The following is a 22,831-nucleotide window of genomic DNA, read 5'->3' as shown; positions in this document are numbered from 1 at the left end:
TGCGTGCTTAAGAGTAGCCTGAGGCTACTCTTGAGCCGCGGCCATCTGGTCATACAACACATAAAAGACAGTTTGCAGACACTAGAGAGTTTTAGATAACCGTTTTTGCACATTCGATAGGGTATGGTGGGCCCTCCGGTGCGCAATGCACATGCGCGTGCCCTAGGCTGTAGCGCATGCGCAGTTCGTACCGGAGGGTTAACCGTACCGTACCGGATGTGTAAAAACGGTTCCCTAAAACTCTCTTGTGTCTAAGCTTTTTTTCCTCTTCATATAATGCTCCTGTCATATTGGCAATTCAGAAAAAAAAAAAAAAAAACTTTCTGCAGACATGTTTGAAGTGTGCATAACTATGAAGCAAACATTCTTCGAACATGCACGAGACGTATGAGCAAAGAATTCTCTCGTCGTGTCTGCTGCAAACACTGTGTATTTTGTACGATGTACGACCGGAGCGATTCCGGCTTTAGGGTCAATACGATATTGGGAAATATTTTCAAGGGTTCGTTTTCTGCAATGTAGAAGTGAGTAACATGAGCATCGTCAAACATTAAAGTAATTATTTGTTAGTTGTTCATACAACGGGGATGGTTAGTCCGCGAGAGACACGATGACATTGCTACCCACTGTAGATGAGAAATTTGGCCGGTGCAGTACAGCTGCGATAGACCTGCCCGCACGCCGGTGCGATGCTCATCCTCATCGAGACGGGCAGGGGTGGAAATTGAACCCGGGGTCCATTGGGTTCTGCACCGTGAGCTTTCACTCCACGTGCTCCGAGCTGGCGTGCGCTGGCCCACTCGGCCACCACCGATCTTCCCCTCTCGGTTGTGTGCCTCGTTGATTTATGTTAAAAAAAAGGAAACGAGAAGCGATGCATTGCGCGATTTCCTGTTTATTGTCGGTTTGAGGTAACGAGCCTCAAGCCGCGGGTTCTTACTTCTTATCCAGCCGCCGTCACGGCTATTTTTGGGGTCTTTTCAGAAGATCGTAGTAGTATTCTTGGTGAACAACCATCTCCGGACGGAGTTCATCGACGGAAGAACACCCTGCAAGGCACGATAACTTGTTAGTGAAAAAACTAAATTCACAGTCGAGCTGGTGCTAGCTAATCTTGTCGTATAACACCTGAGACTGTGGTGCAGGAAAGAAAAGAAACTTTTAGTCGAAAGAACAGACACTGAAAGGAACGTTTCCAGACGTTCCCATCTGAAAAAGTCCCTTCGATTGAAAGTTTTTTTTTTTTCGTCACCACAGTTACAGGTGTTAAACTACATCAAAATAACTTGCTTTGTATAAAAGCGCAATATCATTTCCCGCCTTCTTTCTGATCATACACATCGACGCACTGTTATACACAGGTGCATTGGCTACACCACTGCGTATGCGCCGCCAGCAGATCTTTCAGAGATTCGCACAGCCGGCACCCCTAGATCGGCGTGACGTCACGAGCTGGCATTGTACAGTGCTCAACGAAACGAAATGGACCAGCGGAGCACGAGAGCGTATAGTTTATACCTGTGACACCATCTGCCAGGGAAAGCCGTGCTATCTGGTGTCGCGAGTCGTGCATGCGGACAGCTGAGCCAAGTACTCAGTGACTGTTCGTGTTCCATGCGCAACCCTTGATAACCGACATCAGAAAGATTTTTTTCTTATTATACGTGCGCATATTTATATTGTCCTAGAGGTTCAAGTTGTGAAAAAAAAAAAGAACAACACCCTTGCAGTGAGCTATACTTCGTCTCATCCTACGATGGACTAAAGGTGAAAGCCACGGGCCGCCAGGTCCAATCACGTTCCACGCTAAACTATTACATGCCTAACGTTGATTAAGATTGGACAAAAATGCTCCGAATCCAAAAACGCTGCATCATTTTTGTAGTTTCGACACTGCAAAGAGCCAGTACGTCGTGGCTTTCTTTGCAATGTAAAATTGTTGAGTGACTCATTGCTCCCTCCGAACCACTGTCCGCCCGTTCCCATCAGTGATCGGAGACGCGGGAACCGATACGTGCATCGAAGCGAAATACCACACAATGTCTAAGTTGCTCGTGATTGGATCTGGCGGTTCGTAGCATCTGCCTTTAGTCCATCGTAGGGTGAGACGAAGTTTTTTTGTTTTTTTTTATAGTCGTTTATAATAAATAAATGCGTAGTGACATGGCACGTGTTTTTTTTTCTTCTTTCAAATGACTAAAACAAAATGTTTTTTTTTTTTTCGCGTTTTTCTAATAATGGAGGCAACATATCTTCACATCTCGAAGGACGGATAAAAAAATTATAAAAGGACGCTTAGCCTTCGCCTTTAATAGTTGAAAGCCCCCTCCCCCCGATACCGAAATATATAAACATAATAACTCCCGCTCGTTCCCAAGCAGTGCGAGCGTGCCTTGTGCGGCTTAATGAGTAGCGTGTCTAGATCTCAAACGATTGGTCTTGGCTTCAAACCCCGCCTAAAAATTTTGAAAATATATCTTTAGGGTAAATGAAATACTTTATAAAGTGAAACCATTGGAGACCTGCGGCGACATTTAATTCGGCATTACATGTCACGTGACGTCAAGTTTCACGTGAGCGTTGTGGTTTTCTTTTTTTTTTTTAATTTCCGCGCGAGGGCATGCGGCCGTGACGTCATGAGCCCACGGACCAATCCCAGATTTTCACCTGACGCAACCGACATCGGATTTTCTGTGACACGAGCTCCTTAAAGGCCGGCCCGCAAGCAGAGAGAAGGAACCCGACCCTCACTTTCCTTCTCGCCACTGTGAAAGGAGGAAATCGCCTCTCGTATCCTCCTCGCCATTTTCCGATTTCCTTTTTTTTTTGCTAACTGTTTTTTTTTTTTTTTTTTGACAAGTTTGGGGTGGAGGAAATGAAAGCTTCAAGGATTTGAAAAGATTATCCAGAAGCCAGCCGGCACACCTGCGACAAGGAGCTGAACCAACCGAGGAGCTGTTTTGAGCGAGCTTGGCACTTGCTCTTCCCAACGAGTTGCATTGGCTCTTTTTTAGCATTGGTTTGGAAGACGATTCTTTGCTGTTGTGAGAGCACAAATGCCTTGTTCTGCTCAAAGAAGTAGTCATTGAAGTATCAATTTTAATATAAATATCTGATTTGGCATCTTTCGTTGTTTAGGCGTGTTCATGGCGACAACGGGAAGTACGAGCGGCGTTTTCTGTATATTAGGGATGGTGCTCCATAGACCAGTGGTTCTGAATCATCATAAACGATCGTAAACCGGCAGAGGTGACGGAGGATCCTATCCGTAGTGGGTCTAGTACTTTTCGGTGTAGAGCGTTTTGCTCTTGGGCATTTCGGTGCGGACTTTTTGGTGCACAGACATTTCAGTGTATGGATTTTTTGCTGCAAAGACTTTTCGGTGTGGGACTTTTCGGTGCGCGGATATTTCGGTGCACGGACATTTTGATGCATGGACATTCGACGCTATGGTTTGCTCGCCGGTATCTCTTTTCCAACGTACGCAGACACGCTTCACATCGTGTTTGTGCGTTGAGTTGATAGAGATAGTCTCCTCTATAAGGTTTTGGCTTTATTATTGGTCCTGCGTGTCGGAAACGACCCAAACAGCAAGTCGTTTGAAGTTGTTTGTGTATTCAGAACAATTTTGAATATCTTCAAATGCGCCTCCTCCGCGTAATCGCAGAGCTCCGATTGTTAATAATAAATTGTAATGACCTCGCACGACAAAAAAAAATGTAATTGTCACTTGTAACTCATTAGGGAATAAAGTAGGCGTGTGCGGGTTCAAAATAAGTGTAATCAAATCAAATATCGATTTGAATCAAGTAAACAAGCCGAATTTGGTGAATGCTCAATCTATTTTATTTGGTATCAAATGTTTGCTCATTCTGGTACGAAAAAAAAAACAGTGACCACAGATCATACACAGAGTATGATCAGTGGTCAACGTCCTTCCATGCCGTAATGATGTTGCCGGACGTAAAGAACTGCCTTACAATCGTGCTTATACAGGGCGATTTTTTTTTTTAACGACTAGACATTTTTCTAAAAAAGACGTCAGAGTTACGCAATTGCGGTTTGTGCCTTATCTGTACTCATCAGAAACACAAAATCATTCATTTTTAAAGAGATGTAGTGGACGTGAAGTGGTTCACGGCGTCCTAAAAAGCCTAATTTGGACGCGAATCGTGTTACCGCAATCTTTTCGCCCACCGCACTCCTCGCCCCTTCTACAGTGGCGTTGTCACAGCGATGCGCATGATTTGTCGCTTTGGCTTCATGGCGTTAGGCTGTGCCACGCGGAGATGGAGCCCACATAAAATCAGAACTATATTTTCGCGCCCAATTTAGGAGGACGCCGTATAATAGTGTACGCGCGTTACATCTTTTTAAGAATGGACGGTTTGGTGGCTTGCGATTATGGCCAACAACTTTCTAAATACAAGATGCCGTTTTCTTTTCTAATTAAAAGGTTAATTAGCGAATTTTTGGCAATCGGTCGTTTTTCAGTTGCGTTCGTTATTAAACCTAATCCTCGCCTGGCCGTATAGCTCACCTACACAAACCGCAATGGCGCTAATTTTCACTGGACAATTTGGTGGCTTTCGATTATGCCCAACAACTTTATAAATCAACTATCCCGTTTTCTTTTATAATCAAAAAGTCCATTAACAAATGTTAGGTAATCAGTCGGTTTTTGTTGCGTTCTTTCTTGAACCCAATCTTCGCCTGCATTTACAAAACGTTAATTTCCACGTTTTGTCTAATATCTAGTACGTGAAAAAAACAAAAAAAACAATAAACGTTGTATATAAAACAAAGGGCAGTTCTTTTTTGATATAAATAAAGCGTGGGGCACGCGTCTTGCATGCATCTCTTTTTTTCTTTTTTTTTTTTTTCCGGCCTATGAAAACAAATCCCGGGACATTCGAAATTGAGTTTTTGATGGTGCGGGCGCTTTATCACGGGGTATTTTGTCATGTTTCATAAGCTTTATTACTAGTCAGAAGGAAGCCACGCGAGCCTTATCACGTTGCAAACAGCTAGTCGGGTGTTTCTCAAGCAGCTCTAGAACTTTCCATTTGACATTTTGGTTCTTAATACATCTAAAAAACGTTTGGTACTTAGTCCTAAACATTCAATTTATTAGGCTTAATTAAAATACTGCCACTCTTGCAAGACGTCTGCCCAAAACATAAAGTTGGTTTCATTGGCGTAAAGTGGCTGCGTCTTTCATTTTTATGCTTGGTCTTTAAAGATTCGTGAAAAGCATTCGCGACCTTATCTGTCAAGCCGCGTACGCGGACAGCGCGGCCTCCTCGGCAAGTTGTTCCCTCATCGAAGACAACAATGAATAAAAGGTACGATCAAAATCTTAATGCCTGAAGAAAGCGCAAGTTTAAAATAATTCTAAGGGTGTCAGTTGATTTTATTTCTACTATATTCAAATTTCAACTCTCGTCGCGGGCAGCATGAAAGGAAGCACTGCACTCTTGGCGCAAACCAGTGCCCAGTCAACGGTCCTACACTCAAACAGGCATCACCACCCGACCTGTTTGAAAAATAAATAATTTCCAGTACTTTTGGTAGAAAAGGCGAATTTTATACTGAGCGTGATATTTTGTGGACCCAAAAGTCCTGTAGCCGAGATCGGTAGTTCATAGCTTCAGGAAGACGAAGAACGACGGATGCATTATTTCTTGCGGAAGTACTGTTTTGACTTTGAATTCCACATAAAATTGTATATGCACAAATCGTGGCACGATACCGAACTTGCTTGATTACTTTTCTTTTAAAGACAACATAACCAGGCATAATCTACAGATATTGCAGAATTCATTTTAATTGGCGTACAGCGCGAAAGACAAGTATGGACATAAAGAACACAATAGAGCTCTGCATTTCTACTGCATTTCTTTCCGTACTTGTGGACAGTTAGTCCGCATGACTATATTCAAAAACTGCGAAATCGTTTAAGCCTACCCCTTTTTATAGTTTTTTTCGTAGATGAATTGTGGCGAATCCCGGCTGGGTTCGGGTAAAGATCTCGCACGTGTTCAAAAACACATTTCGGCATGATTTCCTGCTTGGTGACGACGTCGAGCTGACCGCTATTCCGCTTCTTTTCTAATTATCGGGGAACGCCAGACGCCCAAATTAGCGAAGCAGCCCCAAAACTTGCGGTAGCACAGCTTCCGAACTCCTGGGTTTTTTTGGAGATGGCCTTCGCCCACCCTGACAAAGCCCCAAACAATTATGTAAGGGCTGCAGAGGCTATCTGGGCATTCCATTTCTTCATCAGCGAACAAATGCGAACAGAAGAGAATGAAAACTTCGTAATACCTGCTGTCTTTTAATAAATGGCATAATATGCTACTATTGCTAGTTGCACTATTTTACGCGAAGAAAATTGTGATTTTGCGGTTCAATCTCCGTGTTTCTCGTTCTCTTTGCTAATACGCAAGATATTTGTCGGGTGTCGAGTTTTCAGTTACATTCGTTGACAGAAACTAAATGCACGTTTGGCCACGAAGAAATTTTTTTCAAAGGCTGAAGATACATGAAATATGCCATAAACCGTTTCAGTTTTCATGGAAGTTTGTTTTTACTCTTCTTAGTAGCTTCAACGAGGCGGCCGTCACTCTAGAAAACACCTGTAGTACGAACCTATACATTATGCCCCAGAAATGATCAGACTGTGTCCCTCTGACTGCAATATCTTTGACTTGTAATTACTCATGATTATTAGTTTGTACAAAAAGCAAAAAACAAAAACACAATAGTGATACAATCACTCTTCAGTGTGCCATTGTTAGAACGACAAATTTTCAACTCTCTGGGTAGAGCTCAAAGTTCGGATAAAAATACCCATCTTTTTTCCTTCTGCTGTGATGTTCAAGTTCCGTTCACTCGAGATAAATATGCGGTGTTGTAGCGTGTGTGGCCGCATGCGGAAGTATCTGAATATAAAAGAACTTGTTGTTGGGCTAGTTGGTGTTGACTATCTGAGTGTGTTTTAGAACTGCAGAAAACGAGCAAAAAAAAAAAAAAAAGAAGAAAAGCGAGCCAGCCCGAACCCTTCGAGCTCATATCCAGCGTGCCTAACCAATCCCTGGTGTTTGGGATTGAAGCAGAGAACCTTGAAGGGTTACAGAGATTTTGTCGGGGGGCCGGTAAGCCCATTAACACTCGCGCGAGAAGGCCATAAAAAGCGAGGAGGAAAATGGAGGAGGAAAGGGGAGAAGGAAAAAAAGAAAAGAGGGGGAATCTTCTGCCACGCTGAAGAAAATTTTGAGCGCCCGCCTTTAACGCTCTCGCGTTAAGAAATCACGAGTTTCATGCGACGACTAAAAAAGTGGACAACCTTCAGTAACATGCTTTGTAGCAATCGCCTTCCGGAAGTAAATCGGGGGTCGCGCCCCGGACGCAAACAGCCACTGGCTGCTTGGCTCAGCTACGCGCATGCGCGACTAGCGACACAATATCGCAAGGCTTCTCCCGGCAGATGTCGCACCATGTACAAGAGAGCCCCACGTGCTCCACTAATCCTTCTGTTTTTTTTTTTGTTTTTTTTTTTTTTTTGAGGTGGTGGGGGGATTGTGTTTCGTTTTACTTCAAGTCCGACTGCGGCCGGTGCGATCCGATGAAGCCAATCACTCAGCGGCAAAATTCTATCATCAAGGCTCTCGTCATCTTTGTACGTTTAATGTCTCCGTGTAATCCAGCCACGCAGTGAATGCCCCGTGATACTGCGCCATGTTCTGTACGCGATTGGCTTAGTCGGCGGTTGAAAACGCACGAAGACGATGGGCGTCGTGACGATGTACTTTTTGGCGCTACTTGATCGGCTCTGTCGGATCAGGCATCGGCTGCGGGCAGACCTAACGTGAAACGGAGATGACTTTGTGTGTTGCTGCAACGTGACTTTGTTTTAGCGCAGCGGAAGTGGCGAGAGTGCCCGTTAAAGGAAAACCGAAACGTAATGTGAAGTTGCAAAAATAATGCCCGAGCGAGATCCCCGGTTGGTAACAGCATCCAAGTACGCCATTCACACAGATGGATGACGATCAGAATATTGTATTTCTCTGAACTAAGTTTTACGATCGCGCCGATCGAGCGAACCGTCAGCTGGAAGCAGACGGTGGAAGCGAGGCCTTCTGCAGTATAGCCATGGCGCAGCTGACGCTTGCTTACTTGCTCTCGCTTTCGTTCTTTGTTGTCCTGTATATACGTTTTTTTCATTCTATAGGGTGCCTTCATGTGCGTTTTGCTTAGGCTCATGACATCTGACCATTTTCTTCCCGACGCTTTCTCTTCTTTTTTCTTTTTTTTTCTTGAGCGCGAGAAGGCGCGTTTCCGGCATGAGCTCCTGGCATTGTCGGTGCTACGGCGTCATTTTGTGACCTATGACCTCGAAATGACCTCGAGAACGCGTGCTGTCGGTATTGGGTACTACAAAGATTGTTATCACCTCAAGCAAAGCGCACATGAAGGCACCCTAGTTTATACTAGGGTTCCTCAACGTCCTTCTGTTTGAGTGATGCCATTCCTTGTAATACCCGATGCTTACAGCACGTTCTCGCAGGGGAAATGCAAAGAAATCGCTGAAAACAAAATGTCGCCGTAACTCAGTCAGCCCCCCGGCCACCGTTACTAGAACCACTCAGTTGGGAAACTGCAATAGAGCCTGCTCTGAAAAGGTGGCGCCGATCCTTATCCCAGTACCAAGCTAATGGTGATCGCAACACGGCCATTTATCCCGCAGCGGCCACTCCGTGAAATGCACGGCTGCAATTACTGGTTCTGTCGAGTTACGGAAGGGCCGGTGGCGCCATCTCGCAGGACCATCTTGCAGTAGCCATATAAAGCAACTTTCATGTTTCAACTCGTCGCTCCAGGGTGGCGCTGTTATCGTGTTTAGCTCGGTCTCGGTGGACTCCAGTGGCCCAGGTTTAAAGGGCGACTTTCCCAACAGAGTGCTTCTTAACGTTGGTCAGCGCCAAAAGCGCTTACCAACGTTAGAAAAATAAATAAAGATAACAATTCAGAACAAAATAATGGCCGGATGCCATGACCCTAAGCAAAGCGCACATAAAGACGCCCTAGTTCATACTATGCTCCATTTCATACTCAGCATTCACTGAACGTCATATTTTAGGGTCATGTTTGAACCACACGCTCAGAACGAGCTCACAGTAGTAGGCTGCTAAAATACGTAATTTTGATCGTGGGGAGTGCACGTTGCAAAAGAACTGTGAAAGCTCACCGTCAGCACGTGCTCAGCAGCCGCGCACTCAGTTATGGCCGCCCATAGGGAGTATTCACAAGCGACCATAGCTGTGTGCGCGAATGCTGAGCACGTGCTGACGGCGAGCTTCCACAGTTCTTTTGCAACGTGCATTCCGCACAATCAAGAGTGTCGTTGTTAGCAGCCTATTGATGCGAGTTTTGTTCTGAGCATGCGCTCTGAACTGCACCCACAAATATGGCGTCCAGTGAATACTCCCTATAAAACGCTGTCGAAGCTAGTGGCGCGAGCGCGTGGCATCATCTATGGTTTCGTTTGCGCGAGAACGCATGCAAATGATCTGCGAGATCAAGACCCAGGCTCGCACCAGCAGCTTTGAGAACGTTTTCCACTAAGTATTAAAGAGACTATTGGCGGCGAGATGTTTTGGTGGCGCCCTCCTATGGTTCCCCCTTGTGACGTCATTACCTTGCAAACAACAAGTTCGATGGTGTTCGTAAATAGCATGGTGGAAGCTTGAAATCATTGCGCTCTCAAAGGAACACTGCCAACACCGTCAAAATTAAAGTTCTTTCATTCCTCTTATTTCCGTCGATGATAAATCCTTTTCTGACGTCATAGTCAGCGTTCGGCCAATCGTGGAAGGTCGACCACAGCGACGCTTTCGGTCGCGCACGTCGCCAATTAGCGGCGAGATGTTTCGGTGGCGCCCTCGTATTGTTATCTTTCGTGACATCATTCCCTTGCGAACAAGAAGTTCGATGGTGTTTGTAATTAGCATGGCGGAAGCTTGAAATCGTAGCGTTCTTGAACCAACACTGCCAACACCGCCAAAATTGAAGTCCTCACGTTCCTCTTATTTCCGTTCATGAGAACGTCTTTGCTGACGTCATAGTCAGCATTCGGCCAAATGTGGAGGCCGACCACCGCGACACTTTCGATCGCGCACGTAGCTATTTCTGAAGGCACCCTAGTTCATACTTGGTGTACAACGCTGTCAAAGCTCTGGCGCGAGCAAGGGGTTTGATCTCGCAGGTTATTTGCACGCGTTCTCGCGAAAACTATACCATAGATGACGCCACGGGTTCTGCTCGGAACTAGCTCCCATTTATTGTCTTACAAGAACGACGATTGTGATTATTTGGAACGGACGTTGAAAGTGCGTACGCGTGCGTTTTCCGTAGGCAGTGAAGCCAAAGCTGAGGGTACCCGTGCGCTCGCCGACCTTCAGCACCGATCAAAGCTTTGCATGCGCGGGGTTGGCTCCTTTTTAAATGGCGGTGAAAGTTGTCCTGGAGCACGGTGTAAGATAATACTCTTCAGGCGAGGACAGCGCGCTCCTCGCGCAGCGCAGATAAAGTTCGCTTTTCACTCTCTCTCTCACTATGGTTTCAAGCGGCGCCGGCAGATGACTTGTTGACCCGTGGGCACGGCAAAGACGGCTCGTGCCGCCTCATGCTCCGCACGCGCAGAGCTCCAGCGAGCTTGTCGCTCGTGCAGAAAGACCATGGTGTACCAGGGTATCATGGCAACGAGATAATTTTTTTCGCTCTCACACAGTTTCGCCGTTTGGCCGCCGGAAACACTGTCAGCCGCGGGCACGATGGCCGCGGAATAATGCAGCCTTTCGGATGCCCGTCGAACGAACACTATCTGATATCTCAGCTGTGCGTTCATCCCCGCCGTGTCCTCACCTAAAGAGTGTATCTTACACCGTGACCTGGAGCCTCGTACTGAGCATGCCATCCGACGACGACGACAACGTGGCCGGGTCGCAGCTTTCTGCCCTTGCTAACACAAGTCTGAACGGGCAGGCACGCGCAGCCAAAGCACTGTGGAGGCCAGCGAGCTCGTGCTGGAGACGGAGCTTCCAGTCTCAGCAAGGGTGAAAGGAGTATCATACGGCAGAACTTTATGCCTCTACCTTAGTATATGCTCGCGCTTCTAATCAGACGGCACTTCGCTGCCCCTGCCGCAGCTGCTGTTGCCTTACGTCGCCATAACATAGCCGAAGAAGCTCGAGGTATGAGCAGGTACGAGCACGCTTGACGAGCACGAAACTAAAGCCTCTTCGTGGTTCAAAAGTTGCACAAGGTTCGTCGATGCACGAGGCACGTGCAACGTGCAGCCCTTGGTGAAATTAAGGCGGCACAGCGCAGCACTGAGCTAGATTTCAGACGCCACAAATTTCCCAGAAGTGGCACGCGGCACGTGCCTCGAGCAATTCTACAACAATGAATGGCGCCACTTTTCCCACGAAACGGGCCGAGGGTGCCAAACACCGGTTGGATGGGTGACTATAATCCGCGACAACTTTTCTTAGCAATGCAGTGGAAGGTACAGGCCCGCGTCCCCTCTCCCATTTTGAGTGTACGCAGGCTCTCCTCCTCCCCATTTCCGGGGAGAGGAGAAGAGCCCACGCACACTCAAAATGGGAGGGGACGCGGGCCTGTACCTTCCACTGCATTGCCAAGAAAAGTTGTCGCGGAGTATAGTAGCTATGCCGTGTGTAGCGGGCGGGAGTTTACGATACCTAGCCGAGACCGCGCAGAGCGCCTGCCCAAGCTATCCTCGATAGTCGGACAATTAACGTGGTCAAGAAGCCAGCTTCTAGAAACGCGCACCAGGGTGCAATATTTATATTTTTATTTAATGGATTTTGGACACAATCTCGCTCAAGACAATGTGCTATAAATTCCATTACAATTAAGAATCTTCACCCAAGATATCGGTTCAGTATCCCTCTAGGTTCCATCTCAAGAATATCGTGCAGCGCTGACAAACGAGATGGTTTTGAGACTTGTTCTGTGCCTAAGCCTTCGATTCGCTGCACATAAGCAGAAATTAGCAAGAACGGCGATGAAGGCGAGGTTCTTCCATCATCTTCATCTAAGCGGAACTTAGCAAAAGAACAAAGATGAAGAGTTAGGCTGGACGGATTAAATGTATTTACCCGATTAATCACCACTCTTTAATCGATTAATCGGTCTCGTTTATTTCTGGGCATAATATTGCAAAAGTCAAAATTGATTCATTTTGTTTTTGGCTTGAATATGTAATAAACGGTGCAATCTACGATTTTCATTATAACTCAACCTTGATGTGTAGTTGACAACAGTTCAAAGACGCCCACACTCACAGATTATTACTTCAGCTGCAGGAGGCAAAGAGGTTCTTTCATATTCTCCGGCACGAGCGACCTCATCCGCTGCGCTAAACGGGAACTTGAACGGCGTTGAAATGGCCGGGATGCGTGTAACCTTCTGCACTTCTCAGAAGTTAAGAATCTTGCCCTAACTTACTTTAGGCTAATATTTGACTTAAAGTTTGCACTTCGTAAAGGTGTACTCGTTCGCGTCAGCGTGCTGAAAGCGTGCAATTTTTACTTTCTTTTTGATCGTCCAAAATATTACCAAATAAACGATACAAACTATTAATCACGATCAAAGTATTATTTGATTAGTCGGAAGGTTAATCGATCAATTTTCCAGCCATAATTACGTGAATCAGGTGAAAAATACGGCTTTTTTAAAACCACAAGGTGGTTGTGTTTGTTAATGCTTTGAAACCGGTAATTTTATAGGCTTATTTTCTCTTTCCATAACCAGCTTCATTTAATACTCATTGAGACAAACAATCTGTCGATATATTGAAAAGTATGAGTTCTGGTATGTCCTTCGCATCGAGGTTCCGTATCATTTTCACTCATTGATTAATAATTATGTGAGCTAAGCCCACATCTTTTCATTTATTACATTAAACACTGAGCGAACCTGAATTGAGCCTCACTATTTTGAAAGCAGTTATAGACTATAAAGCAATCTTTATTAATACCAAACTAGAAGCAAAAAAACAAAGGAAATAATTTAGACAACTTGTGTTTAACTCTTTAAAGGGGATTTTGATAAATACATTTTCTAAATTGAAAAAAAAAAAAAAAACTATAATGAAGATTTTAGTGACACGAAATAAGCGAACATCTTTTTAAATTTATTTATTACAATAGCAAGGCAAAGTCCTTATTTTTGAGGACGTAAACGTAAAATGCGGTGTTCAATGCTCAGTAGATCGCAGAGCGTAACTGCTTTGGTCCACTACATTTAACAACAGCGTTACAATCCACGCTCGAGGTGTCGGTTGTAACACTGAAGTAGGAACTTGAATAAACACAAAAAGCAGCCCCTGAATTATGCTTAAAATTCCTGATCTATATTTTTAGTCAATTGTTTCCCCCGACCCTTTGTATTCCAGAACAATTACGTTTTTAATTTTACCGGTATATACTCCTGCATCGGGGTGTAAAAATACAGTTGACTGAACGGCGCCTCCTCGCCATGAAGCAAGTGCGTCGAAGGTTCGCTCACATTTTTGACAAACCCCGTGAGAGGGCGCACCATTACAGGAGCTCCAGGAATCGCCCTTATTCGCCCACACGTTTTCAAGGCCGCGCGGATCCCCAACCCGTCAGTGCCCCTGGCGGGAGATGCGCGAAGCCCGATTGGAATTTCAGCCCCCTTTTCTGACCTAGTTGCGACACCTGTCCCTTCCTCCAGCGTCCTTCTGCTTACGCAACTTGTGAGATACCAGGTGCACACTCACCCATCAGTGCGAGTGCCCGGTCCAGCTCTTCCCTGAGTATCTCGAGCATCCTACTCACGCCGGCTTGACCCTGGAAGGTGCGTTAGGAAAAGATTGACATTCCAAGCAGGCCCTACATACGTCTGCAGGACAGAATCGCGCGTACAATCGACTGCAGCTATACTCCTAATCACCTCAAGAACGGTTTACTAAGAGACGATCCTGCTTCTCGCGGAGCACTTCTGATTTACTTCATTATGTGGTGAATTAAGATCTATCTGGGCGAATTCGAGATTCGCTTGCCGTTATATTTTATCAAGACACACACGTTTCAACTGCAGGAAGCAAAGCTTCTTCCTGCGACAACAAAGTCTTCCAAGAAGTTCTGCAGTGCATAAACATTGCGTCAACTTTCTCGTTTCCTGACGTAACAACGAGTATAGATGCAAGGCATTTCCACGTGGTCACCTTCACACTAAACGTAACACTATGTGTGAGGACACCTCCGGGTATTGGTCACGCAAATATGATAACGTGTGAAAAAGGAAGAGAATCACCGTGCGTTATCCCACCATTAGTGTGACGTCATGGGAAAGACCAAGCAGGCCTTCTGAGTATCTGGGTCGTGGGGGTAAAATCACGGCGGAGCTAAATGAAAAGGCGCGCATCCTTATTCACAATGGGTGTAGTTCTTCTCTGCCACCGCAACACGGCGAGGTCGCTGCAATCTCAACCCTCCTGAGCATTTTAACTGGTCCTAGCGAGACCCCATAATCTCACCATGTTGACCACTTGGCTCCGAGGTTGAATTGGAGGAATTTCAAGGTTATAGATTGAGCTTCAGGCCTCGAGGCCGCCTGCCGGCAGGGACTTCAAAAGATGATGAACCAAACATTTCAGTGTCTATAATAAGTGGCGCACGATCTTTCTACGAGGCAGCAGCCGCCGATGTGCGCGAGCACACGCAACGAAATGGACATCGTAGTCCCCCATTGAAGCTTGATGTGACAGTGAAATGAATGAGCTTCAGGAAAACGGAGTATTAAGAGAAGCTTTTCATCTCTACATTGGGATCTCGTGTAAAAGGTAAGCAATTAATTAATCTAACAAACCCGTAACTTTCACTTGTGGAGATAAAAAGCCTGTTTTCATTCTGCATTGGACCGAAGCCCACACATTTCACGTTTACTTTAATCGCGAATGGGGGACTATATGACGTCAATTTCGTTGCGTGTGCTCGCGTGCACCGGCGGCTGCTGGCTCGAGGAAAGAACGTGCGCCACTTATTATGGACAATAAATTGTTTTGTTCAGTATTCATTTAAGACGGGGTCCCATACACCATACAAAAGACAGTCTGCATACAGATTCGAAAGCTAGTCACAACGAAATCCGTGCTTCAAATGCCCCGTGGCAATGAGTTGAAGGGAAAACTTCGGCACGCGGCATTCAAGCTACGAATATTCCGGTGACAAATTCCCATAACCAAGCGTCTGCTTATCGCAAGCCGGAAATTATTTCAATCAGCGCGCTACAATTGTTTCATTCGAGTACATTGGCACATAGTTTCAATCAAGGGGGTCAGAGCAGTCGTTCAGGGTGGTTCAGGCAGTACTCGGAGGGGTGGCGTTATCGTGCCCTTACGCATTAGAAAAACTCTCACTGCTCCTAAATCAAAAGCAAAGGCCGTAAGGAATGCGGCTGTCTAGCCCGGCGGTGGTAAGACAAGTCTCGCATGTCGGTGGCTGAGCGCAGAAGCGTGCACGCAGTAATCTTAAGAGTCAGTTCGTGCAAAACCTAAAGGAGTAGACAGGACGCCTCAAGCCGCGGTCAAAAACAGATCGCACAAAAGCCAGCTTGCAGATAAGTCTGAATCGTGTTTCTTTCTCGTACGATGGTCCTAACTGTGACATAGGTTATGCAAAAACAAATAAGGCGCGAATGCTACTTTATACGTTGATAAAGCGATCGACGTCCATCTGCCCTTGAGATATGGCTACGACGATACAACACTGTTGGGAGCATATCATACAACGTGGTAGTACACCTGCTCAAAACATACGTTAGACTGTGGTCGCGCGCGGGCAGTCAGGAAACCGCCTTTCCTCTCAGTAGGACTTCGAAAAAGTCTCCGCGCGTGTACATAGGAAACGGACCACTGGGGTGGGTCACGCTAGGCGTCTGGTTTAACACGCTGATTCAGTCCGACTCACAATTTTCATTGTTGCATTTCTCTACCGGTTATATATATTTTATTATTCTTCAAGCAAGTGAAGTGGGCTCCTGCTCATGTTCGCTGACCGGAGCGGCAGAAAGGGAAGTTTTACACAAAGTAGAGAAAATGTCCGCTGACGTGAGGCCCAAACGATGTCCGCTGATTTTCAACGAGCATAATACAAGTAACTCAATTAAAAAAATATTTCAACACAGAGCTATAAACGTATCTGCCAACGTTTTACTGACATTAACAACTGGAAGTCAACTGGAACGCTTCAACCCGAAGTGAACGAAAACACATCTGCACACTTTCTTTTGATGCTGTCAACAAAATCTGGGGGTCTAGACAAAAAAAAAAAAAGAGAAAAAGAAATCTAGGCTTAAGAAATGAAAATGTAACTGAAAGTACGAAATCACTTTGGTAAGGAGGTCGACCGCAATGTTTGATGACCGTTCGACGTGCGCGAGCATGTAGCTTACGTTGTACGCCAGTCCCCAGATGTTGGGTCGTGCGACGAAGACCGTCCTGGCTCCCAGGGCAAGCGCCTTGATGATGTCTGTGCCCCGACGCACGCCTCCGTCCATGTAGACCTCGACGCGACCCCGGACCGCCCTCACGACCTCGGGGAGGGCCTCGATCTACGCACCAAACGGAGCACAGAGAGCAGTCCCTTATTCTCTCAGAATTCGCAGGAACGCCCTCAAAGACATATAATGGAGTTTTACTAGATCGTTCCCGTGACTCGGATAGTGATACCCAATACTCCGCCAACGCCCTTGCGCGTGCTCCATCTCGTCATCGGGTACTGTTACCCGAGGTATCGGAACGACCTATTAAAGTTGCCTAATAGGGAGTTTCCGTACACCACCTTTCTTCCTCCGTTACCCGTTCCGCAGCGAAGGCAAGGATACTGCGCATGCGCGCCGCTAGATTTGTCTCGGGGGTTCAGGATCTCGTAACGGATTGCAGAAGGAAACAGGATGAATGAATGAATGAATGAATGAATAAATGCCGGCTGTTCTCTTTGTATCGGACGGAGACTGGCGCCACCTAGCCATAAAGACGACATATTTTTCCCATAAAGACGACACCAAGCGGCGGAAGCTCGACGTTTGATTTGTGTTCGCAAGGGTATTTGCGCTACTTCTACAGCGATCCTCCGCCACACAGTCGTGGAGGAGGCCCGAGAAGTTGTGCAGCACCCCTTTCGAACACCAATCGCGATTGGGGTTTTCGCCGCTGCGTGAAGTGAAAATAAATTTTGTCCTCTCAAGCTCTCTTTAACGCACACATACCCATACGGGAATACACATACCCCCTTCCCAACTTTAATTGGAAAAAAAAAGTCCATTCCGCTCGCTTCACGCATTCATTGCTCCCGGACGCACGTACCGACGCGGCTAAAATGATTCGAGCAAATACGTCCATAGGTAAACGCTCTAAGAAAATGCCTGGACGTATCGTTTCCGCCGGGACACGCGACAGGTCAATCATAGCAATGTTATAGAGCGCGTCCAACAAATGACAACTCACAAAAATGGTTAGACTCGAAAACCTAAACAGCTCCGGATAGGGACCACATGACATATTTTTATGTTGTCCCTCGGAAATCTATTTATATATTTATTGTTCAGTTCAGAGTAGGGCAGGCCCAGACATCTGGCCCAAGTCTGAAAGGCTAGTTTAATGGGATACTGAACCGACATTTTGAGCTCACTAAACAAGGCCGGGCGGATAGGCGGGAAGCTTCAAAACCAAAAAATATCCCTCATACGGCGATATATCTAACGGATCGCCGTATTTTTTGGAAAAGAAGTGCGCGATCAAACCCAGCCGACGAGGCCGACGAGACAAGTCACGTCACGATTCCCATTCTCTCTCCTCCTCGCTACGTCCCGCCAAGCTGGTGAACCGAAGCGAGGAGGAGAGAAGCGAGGCCGCTTCTCCTCATTCTCAAATTCTCCCGGAGGACAGTTACGTCAAAGAACTCGCTTGATCGCGCCCTTCTTTTCCAAAAGTAGCGTCTGGTTCAACACTTCTGCAGCTTTACTTTGCGAAATCCAAATTTCGGTTCAGTGTCCTTACTTAAAAGCAGATGACATTGGAAATCACTTTGTTCGGTACCAGGAGAGTTGTTTAGAGTCTTCGTCAAACTGATTGCTGCCTGACACAGATAAGTTGATATGACGTGACTTGCATGTAAGCAAAGGAAGGGAATACATTTGCCACGCTAATGTATCTACAACCCAGCTTTTATAACAATATATCTGGCTAATTAGGAATGTTCCTACTTTATTGCATACATGGGACGAAGGACACAACAGTTTTTTTTCTTGTTAATGTTGCGGTGTAAGCTAAGAAAACTTTTATTTGACGATAAATCTTCGTGCCTTGAATTATAAGATATGTGGCAAGATTCCAGGTAATTTTTTCTGCAAAAAAAATAATAAACTCCTTTCAAAAAAAAAAATTCTTGTTTAAATTTTTTGCGCAAACAACACCAATTCCAGTCCAAGGGGAACATTAAACCACTAGTTTTTGCCTTCAAATACACTGTTGTGTCAGTTTCAAGCAAGAATGCAGTGATTACATGCGTTCATCACGTCAACCGTGATTGTACTGTGATGTGTAATGACGTTTTCAATCAATCTTTATCATGTGCTTTAAGCATTCTTCAAAAATAATCTATTTTGTTGGGATAATTACATCATTCTCAATCTTTTTCCCTTTTAGTAAACACCATACATCTCCATTATACACCTTCCCTGTTCTTGCGTTTTACATCTATGTTTCCGTGCAACAATAATTTGCCAGTCTAAAAAAATAGCTTCGTAACACGAATAGTGTGCACAGTTGGCATTTAAGAAAATAAACACGCTTGCAGAAATAATAACTCGTTACTAGGACGGTAAATTCACCCGTGTTGCCTTCTCTTCTACGCCCTAGCTCGGCCCTTATGGCCCTTTATTTCGTCTATGCGGAAAGACCGCTGAGTACTTCCTGGTCTAGGAGGTGTAGGTAGTAGTCGCCAGGGGGTGAATACGACAAAAGCGACTGCCTCTTAAGCCTCTCTTTGTCCTATATGTGGAGTTCTTGATAAGTGAGGTGCGCCCCTCTCCCCCCTTCCCCACCCTGCTCCCGACCCGTCGTTTGCGGGTGCTGAAAGTTGAAAGTATTAAAGGGATGGTGAACCGAAATTTGGATTTAAAAAAAAACAACGCTGGAGATGTAGGCGGGACGCTTCCATCCCTACAACGCTACTAGTAAGGCGATACCTCGAATGGACGGCCGTATTTTTGGAAAAAGAAGTCGAGATTGAACCAGGCCGACGAGGCGCGTGACCGTCAAGATACCTAGTTTCCCCCACTCTTCGTTTCGCTCCCTCAAGGCCGCGAGGCGGAGAAGACGCGAGGCCGTTCCCTCTCCTTCTCGGAGAAACATGACGTCAACATTCCTACCAAATGCGCGTCTTTTTTTGAAAAATACGGTCATTCGTTCGAGATATCGCTGTATGAGTGATGTGTTGGTGTTTGTAGCATCCCGTTGCACGCTTTTGCCGTGTGTTTTTGGGGAATCCAGATTTTGGTTCAGCATCCCTTTAAACGTTTTTTTGGATCTGAACGCCCCCGGATTCCGCAGTAGCCAATCAAGAGATTGGCTACTGCCCTTTTCGCAAATCATGTCCGGGAGTGGAGTAGGAGAGAGGGTGGGTTTATCGCTTCTCGGATCCCGACAAAAGAAAAAGAAACGCTTAAGAAGCAGTTGCTTTTGTTGCATTCTCCCTCTCAAAGTAGCTCAAAAATTATATAGATTTCTGTCTTTCCTGCCCCATCCACTACTCCGCTTTTTTTCCTTTTCTCATTGCGGCTAATGCAACATAGGAGGGCATGCACTTGGGCTAGTTGGTGATCCATGTTTTTTTTAGGGTCAAAGCGCTAAAAACGGACAAGTGAAAGAGACGAACAACACAGAGCGCTACTTTCAACTGAAGTTTATTCGAGAATAAACTTCAATTTCAAGTAGCGCTCTGTGATGTTCGTTTTTTTTACTTGTCCGTTGTTTTTAGCGCTTTTACCCTCAAAACCAACGCAACAGCCAACCCACTCGAACCCGCCTTCGCCCGTTGCCAGTGGGCTAGCTGCGTCGTCCAAACAGTACCACACAATTTCGTGCCGCAACAAGCTACGAAAATCATTAAAAAAAACACACACAACGGGTTCCGGGTTTTAGACTGGTTTTGCGGTTCGGATTGCATCGCCCATTACCAAGTGAATTAAGCAACAGCAACGGTACTTACACTTGACGGGACACCGTCCAGTTGTCGACCGCCGTGGTTGGAAACTAAGATGGCTGAGACTCCGTGCTTGATCGCTTCCTCCGCATCTTCGGCTGTAAGATTTGGAACATTGAACCCACGTTCGAGGCACATTTGCGTTCGACTGTGATCGACTGTTCATTAGCACGCTGGCGCAATCAGTAAGATAGCAACGAAACCCTTTCAATTGCATCACGTGCTTGGTATCCTTCCGCCTGACTTTTGCTGCGCGTGTGACGAAGTGTAATCACAGACAGAAAGCTCGCACTCGGGAAGCAAAATATAGGTTCTTATCGTGTCGCCGAATCCAAAATGAAGGTTGTGCGGTATCTGCGAAATCCCACCTACGCGCGCTCTAGCAGATACGCGTAACGCAAGTTCGTCTGCTTCTTGCTCAGGGATTGCACAGACATCAGAACGCCGACCTCTGATTCGCTCTGATGAGGGGATAGTGGATAGACCTCAATCCTAGCTGCCTTGAGCTCAACCCACTGGTCTTCCAATCGGAACCAATCAAAGCTCGGCGTTCTGACGTCACCACAACTCCTTTTCAAGCAGCAGACGAACTTGCTCTCCGTATAGACCTTTCCAATAATCACCTCCGGGGCGCTGCCATCTTTTTTCCCTCTGACCTGTGGAAGGCTTTCTGAGCGTGCTCAGAAGCCCTCTTCCACAAAATATAAGCCGCCTCGTATGCGTCCAGAGCCCAGTGACTCGTCATTTTTCGCCTGGGTGGTAAGCGCTGGAAAGGTCTATACCATTGCTAGAACTATATCGAGCTCATTGCGAAATAATAGCGCGTAAAATGTACGCAGATGTAATGCGTTCCAAAGCTTTTTCGCTAGACGGCACCAGCGTGCTATCTCGTCGTGAGCCGTCACAAGCGGTCGTAGCGCAATTGATCCCGGTCAAGCGCAAAACTCTGACCCAGCCTTTAGCAGAACGTAAACCGCGACGTGACCACCGATAGTGCTTGAAGTCAGGGGGGCCTCGGGAGATATCAGACCCCTTACGGGTTTCGGCGGGGGGTCTGAGACCCCTTGGGGAGTCGATACAACCGTCGCGCCCCGAGCAGCGAAGCTGAGAATTATTTGGCCGTATTTCTGACGCAGCCAAACGATGACATTGCCGAAGTGCATGTACATATTATTGCTTTAAAGGCAATCTGTTTGCCAAAATACGGCCCCCCCTCCCCCCGAAGTCATCACAACAAAGATCCCCTGTCACAACCGAAGCACGCTTTGTCGTATTATACGTGTTGTGCGCGTCTACGACGACAAAACAAAGGAAGCCTTTTATTTCATTTTCATCTAGAGTGAGGGAGTTGTCTTCAATGCTGAATCATAAAGGCACTGATAATGGAAGTAGCCCCCGTGTGCGGCGTAAGTAGAACCGACTTCATCTACTATGTCAGGCTAAACACAAACAGGATCACATTTCTGCGAGATGGCAGTTTCATTGAATCGTGCTATCAATTTCTAATCGACTAATTTCTAGTTACTAGGGCCGACCAGAAGCTATAGAAACCGTATTTAGGAAAATACATTTTTTTTTTCAACAAATTTTGCTGAAAAGGAAACATATCTTGAAAGGAAACGCAGGGAGTGAGCGCAACAAAAATCTTAATGTCTTTCTCCTTTCAGCTTAGCGCAAGAGTGACTGCTGCAGCGATTTAATAGGATGGCACAAGCGGATCTTCCGCCGTAAACGAGCAGAAAATATCGGCGCTTCACATGGACAGCTCAAAACTTCACACTCAGCATTTCAGTTTTGCCGTGTACATATTCAAGACGTCGTTTTCCTGCAAAAAAAAAAAAATAATTAGAGCAAAACAACTTGCCAGAGTCAAGGTTGGACGCGTTCGCAGACGACAGAGTTAGCCACGCTTCACTTGTGGCGCCATCTCCCGATAGGCGCAGCGAGCAGACGAAGCACGTAGTTGTCTGCTCTCTGCGCCTATCGGGAGATGGTGCCACAAATAAATAGCGTCGCTAACTTTGTCGTCTGCGAACGCGCCCAACCTTGACTTTGGCAAGTTTTTTTTTTTTGCTCTAATTTTTTACAGGCAGAAAACCACGCCTTGAAATTTCACACGGTAAAATAGACCTGAATACCTGGCTGAAGTTGAGCTAGTTGGTACATAATTTAGGTAAACGGTCAGCTAGATCGAGAGGGACAAACACAGGCAGGGAGAAACAGAGACATACACACCGCTGACTATCAACTAAGACTTTAGATTTCTTCTTCATCACTTCGGCCCACAGATTCACACCTAAAGTAAATGAATGATCCTAAATCCTTACAGTACACTACTAAATCAAAATACTGATTAAATAATATGAAATTAAAATTGAAACTAAATAATTACATTAAATTATTAATTATTAATTTTGGTCGAACCCACAGACCACTGCCGAAACATATCCCTCCTAGTCCCTTTCACGGCACCGTGCCACACTGCAAAAACTGCCTTTCTTTCTTGCTGACCG

At 45.9% G+C, this 22,831-nt stretch overlaps 1 protein-coding gene across 1 annotated transcript in view; it reads right to left on the bottom strand.

Moving 5' to 3' along the window:
- Positions 1-879: 879 nt before the first annotated feature.
- Positions 880-22,831, bottom strand: part of LOC8024033 (hydroxyacid oxidase 1) — a 34,717-nt gene continuing 12,765 nt past the window's right edge. The window contains exons 5-8 of the mRNA XM_040207439.3: positions 20,325-20,416; positions 16,507-16,665; positions 13,832-13,901; positions 880-1,049 (exon numbers count right to left, since the gene is read on the bottom strand). Of these exons, the coding sequence (XP_040063373.3) occupies positions 964-1,049; positions 13,832-13,901; positions 16,507-16,665; positions 20,325-20,416 (407 nt within the window). The 3' untranslated portion in view covers positions 880-963. The remainder of the gene's footprint in view (positions 1,050-13,831; positions 13,902-16,506; positions 16,666-20,324; positions 20,417-22,831) is intronic.

This window comes from Ixodes scapularis, unplaced genomic scaffold (genome assembly GCF_016920785.2).
Source record: "Ixodes scapularis isolate PalLabHiFi unplaced genomic scaffold, ASM1692078v2 PGA_scaffold8__174_contigs__length_109621045, whole genome shotgun sequence".
In the NCBI taxonomy this organism is placed as follows: Eukaryota; Metazoa; Arthropoda; class Arachnida; order Ixodida; family Ixodidae; genus Ixodes; species Ixodes scapularis.
Note: the sequence above shows the minus strand (reverse complement) of the source record. Positions and strands in the feature narration are given on the sequence as shown.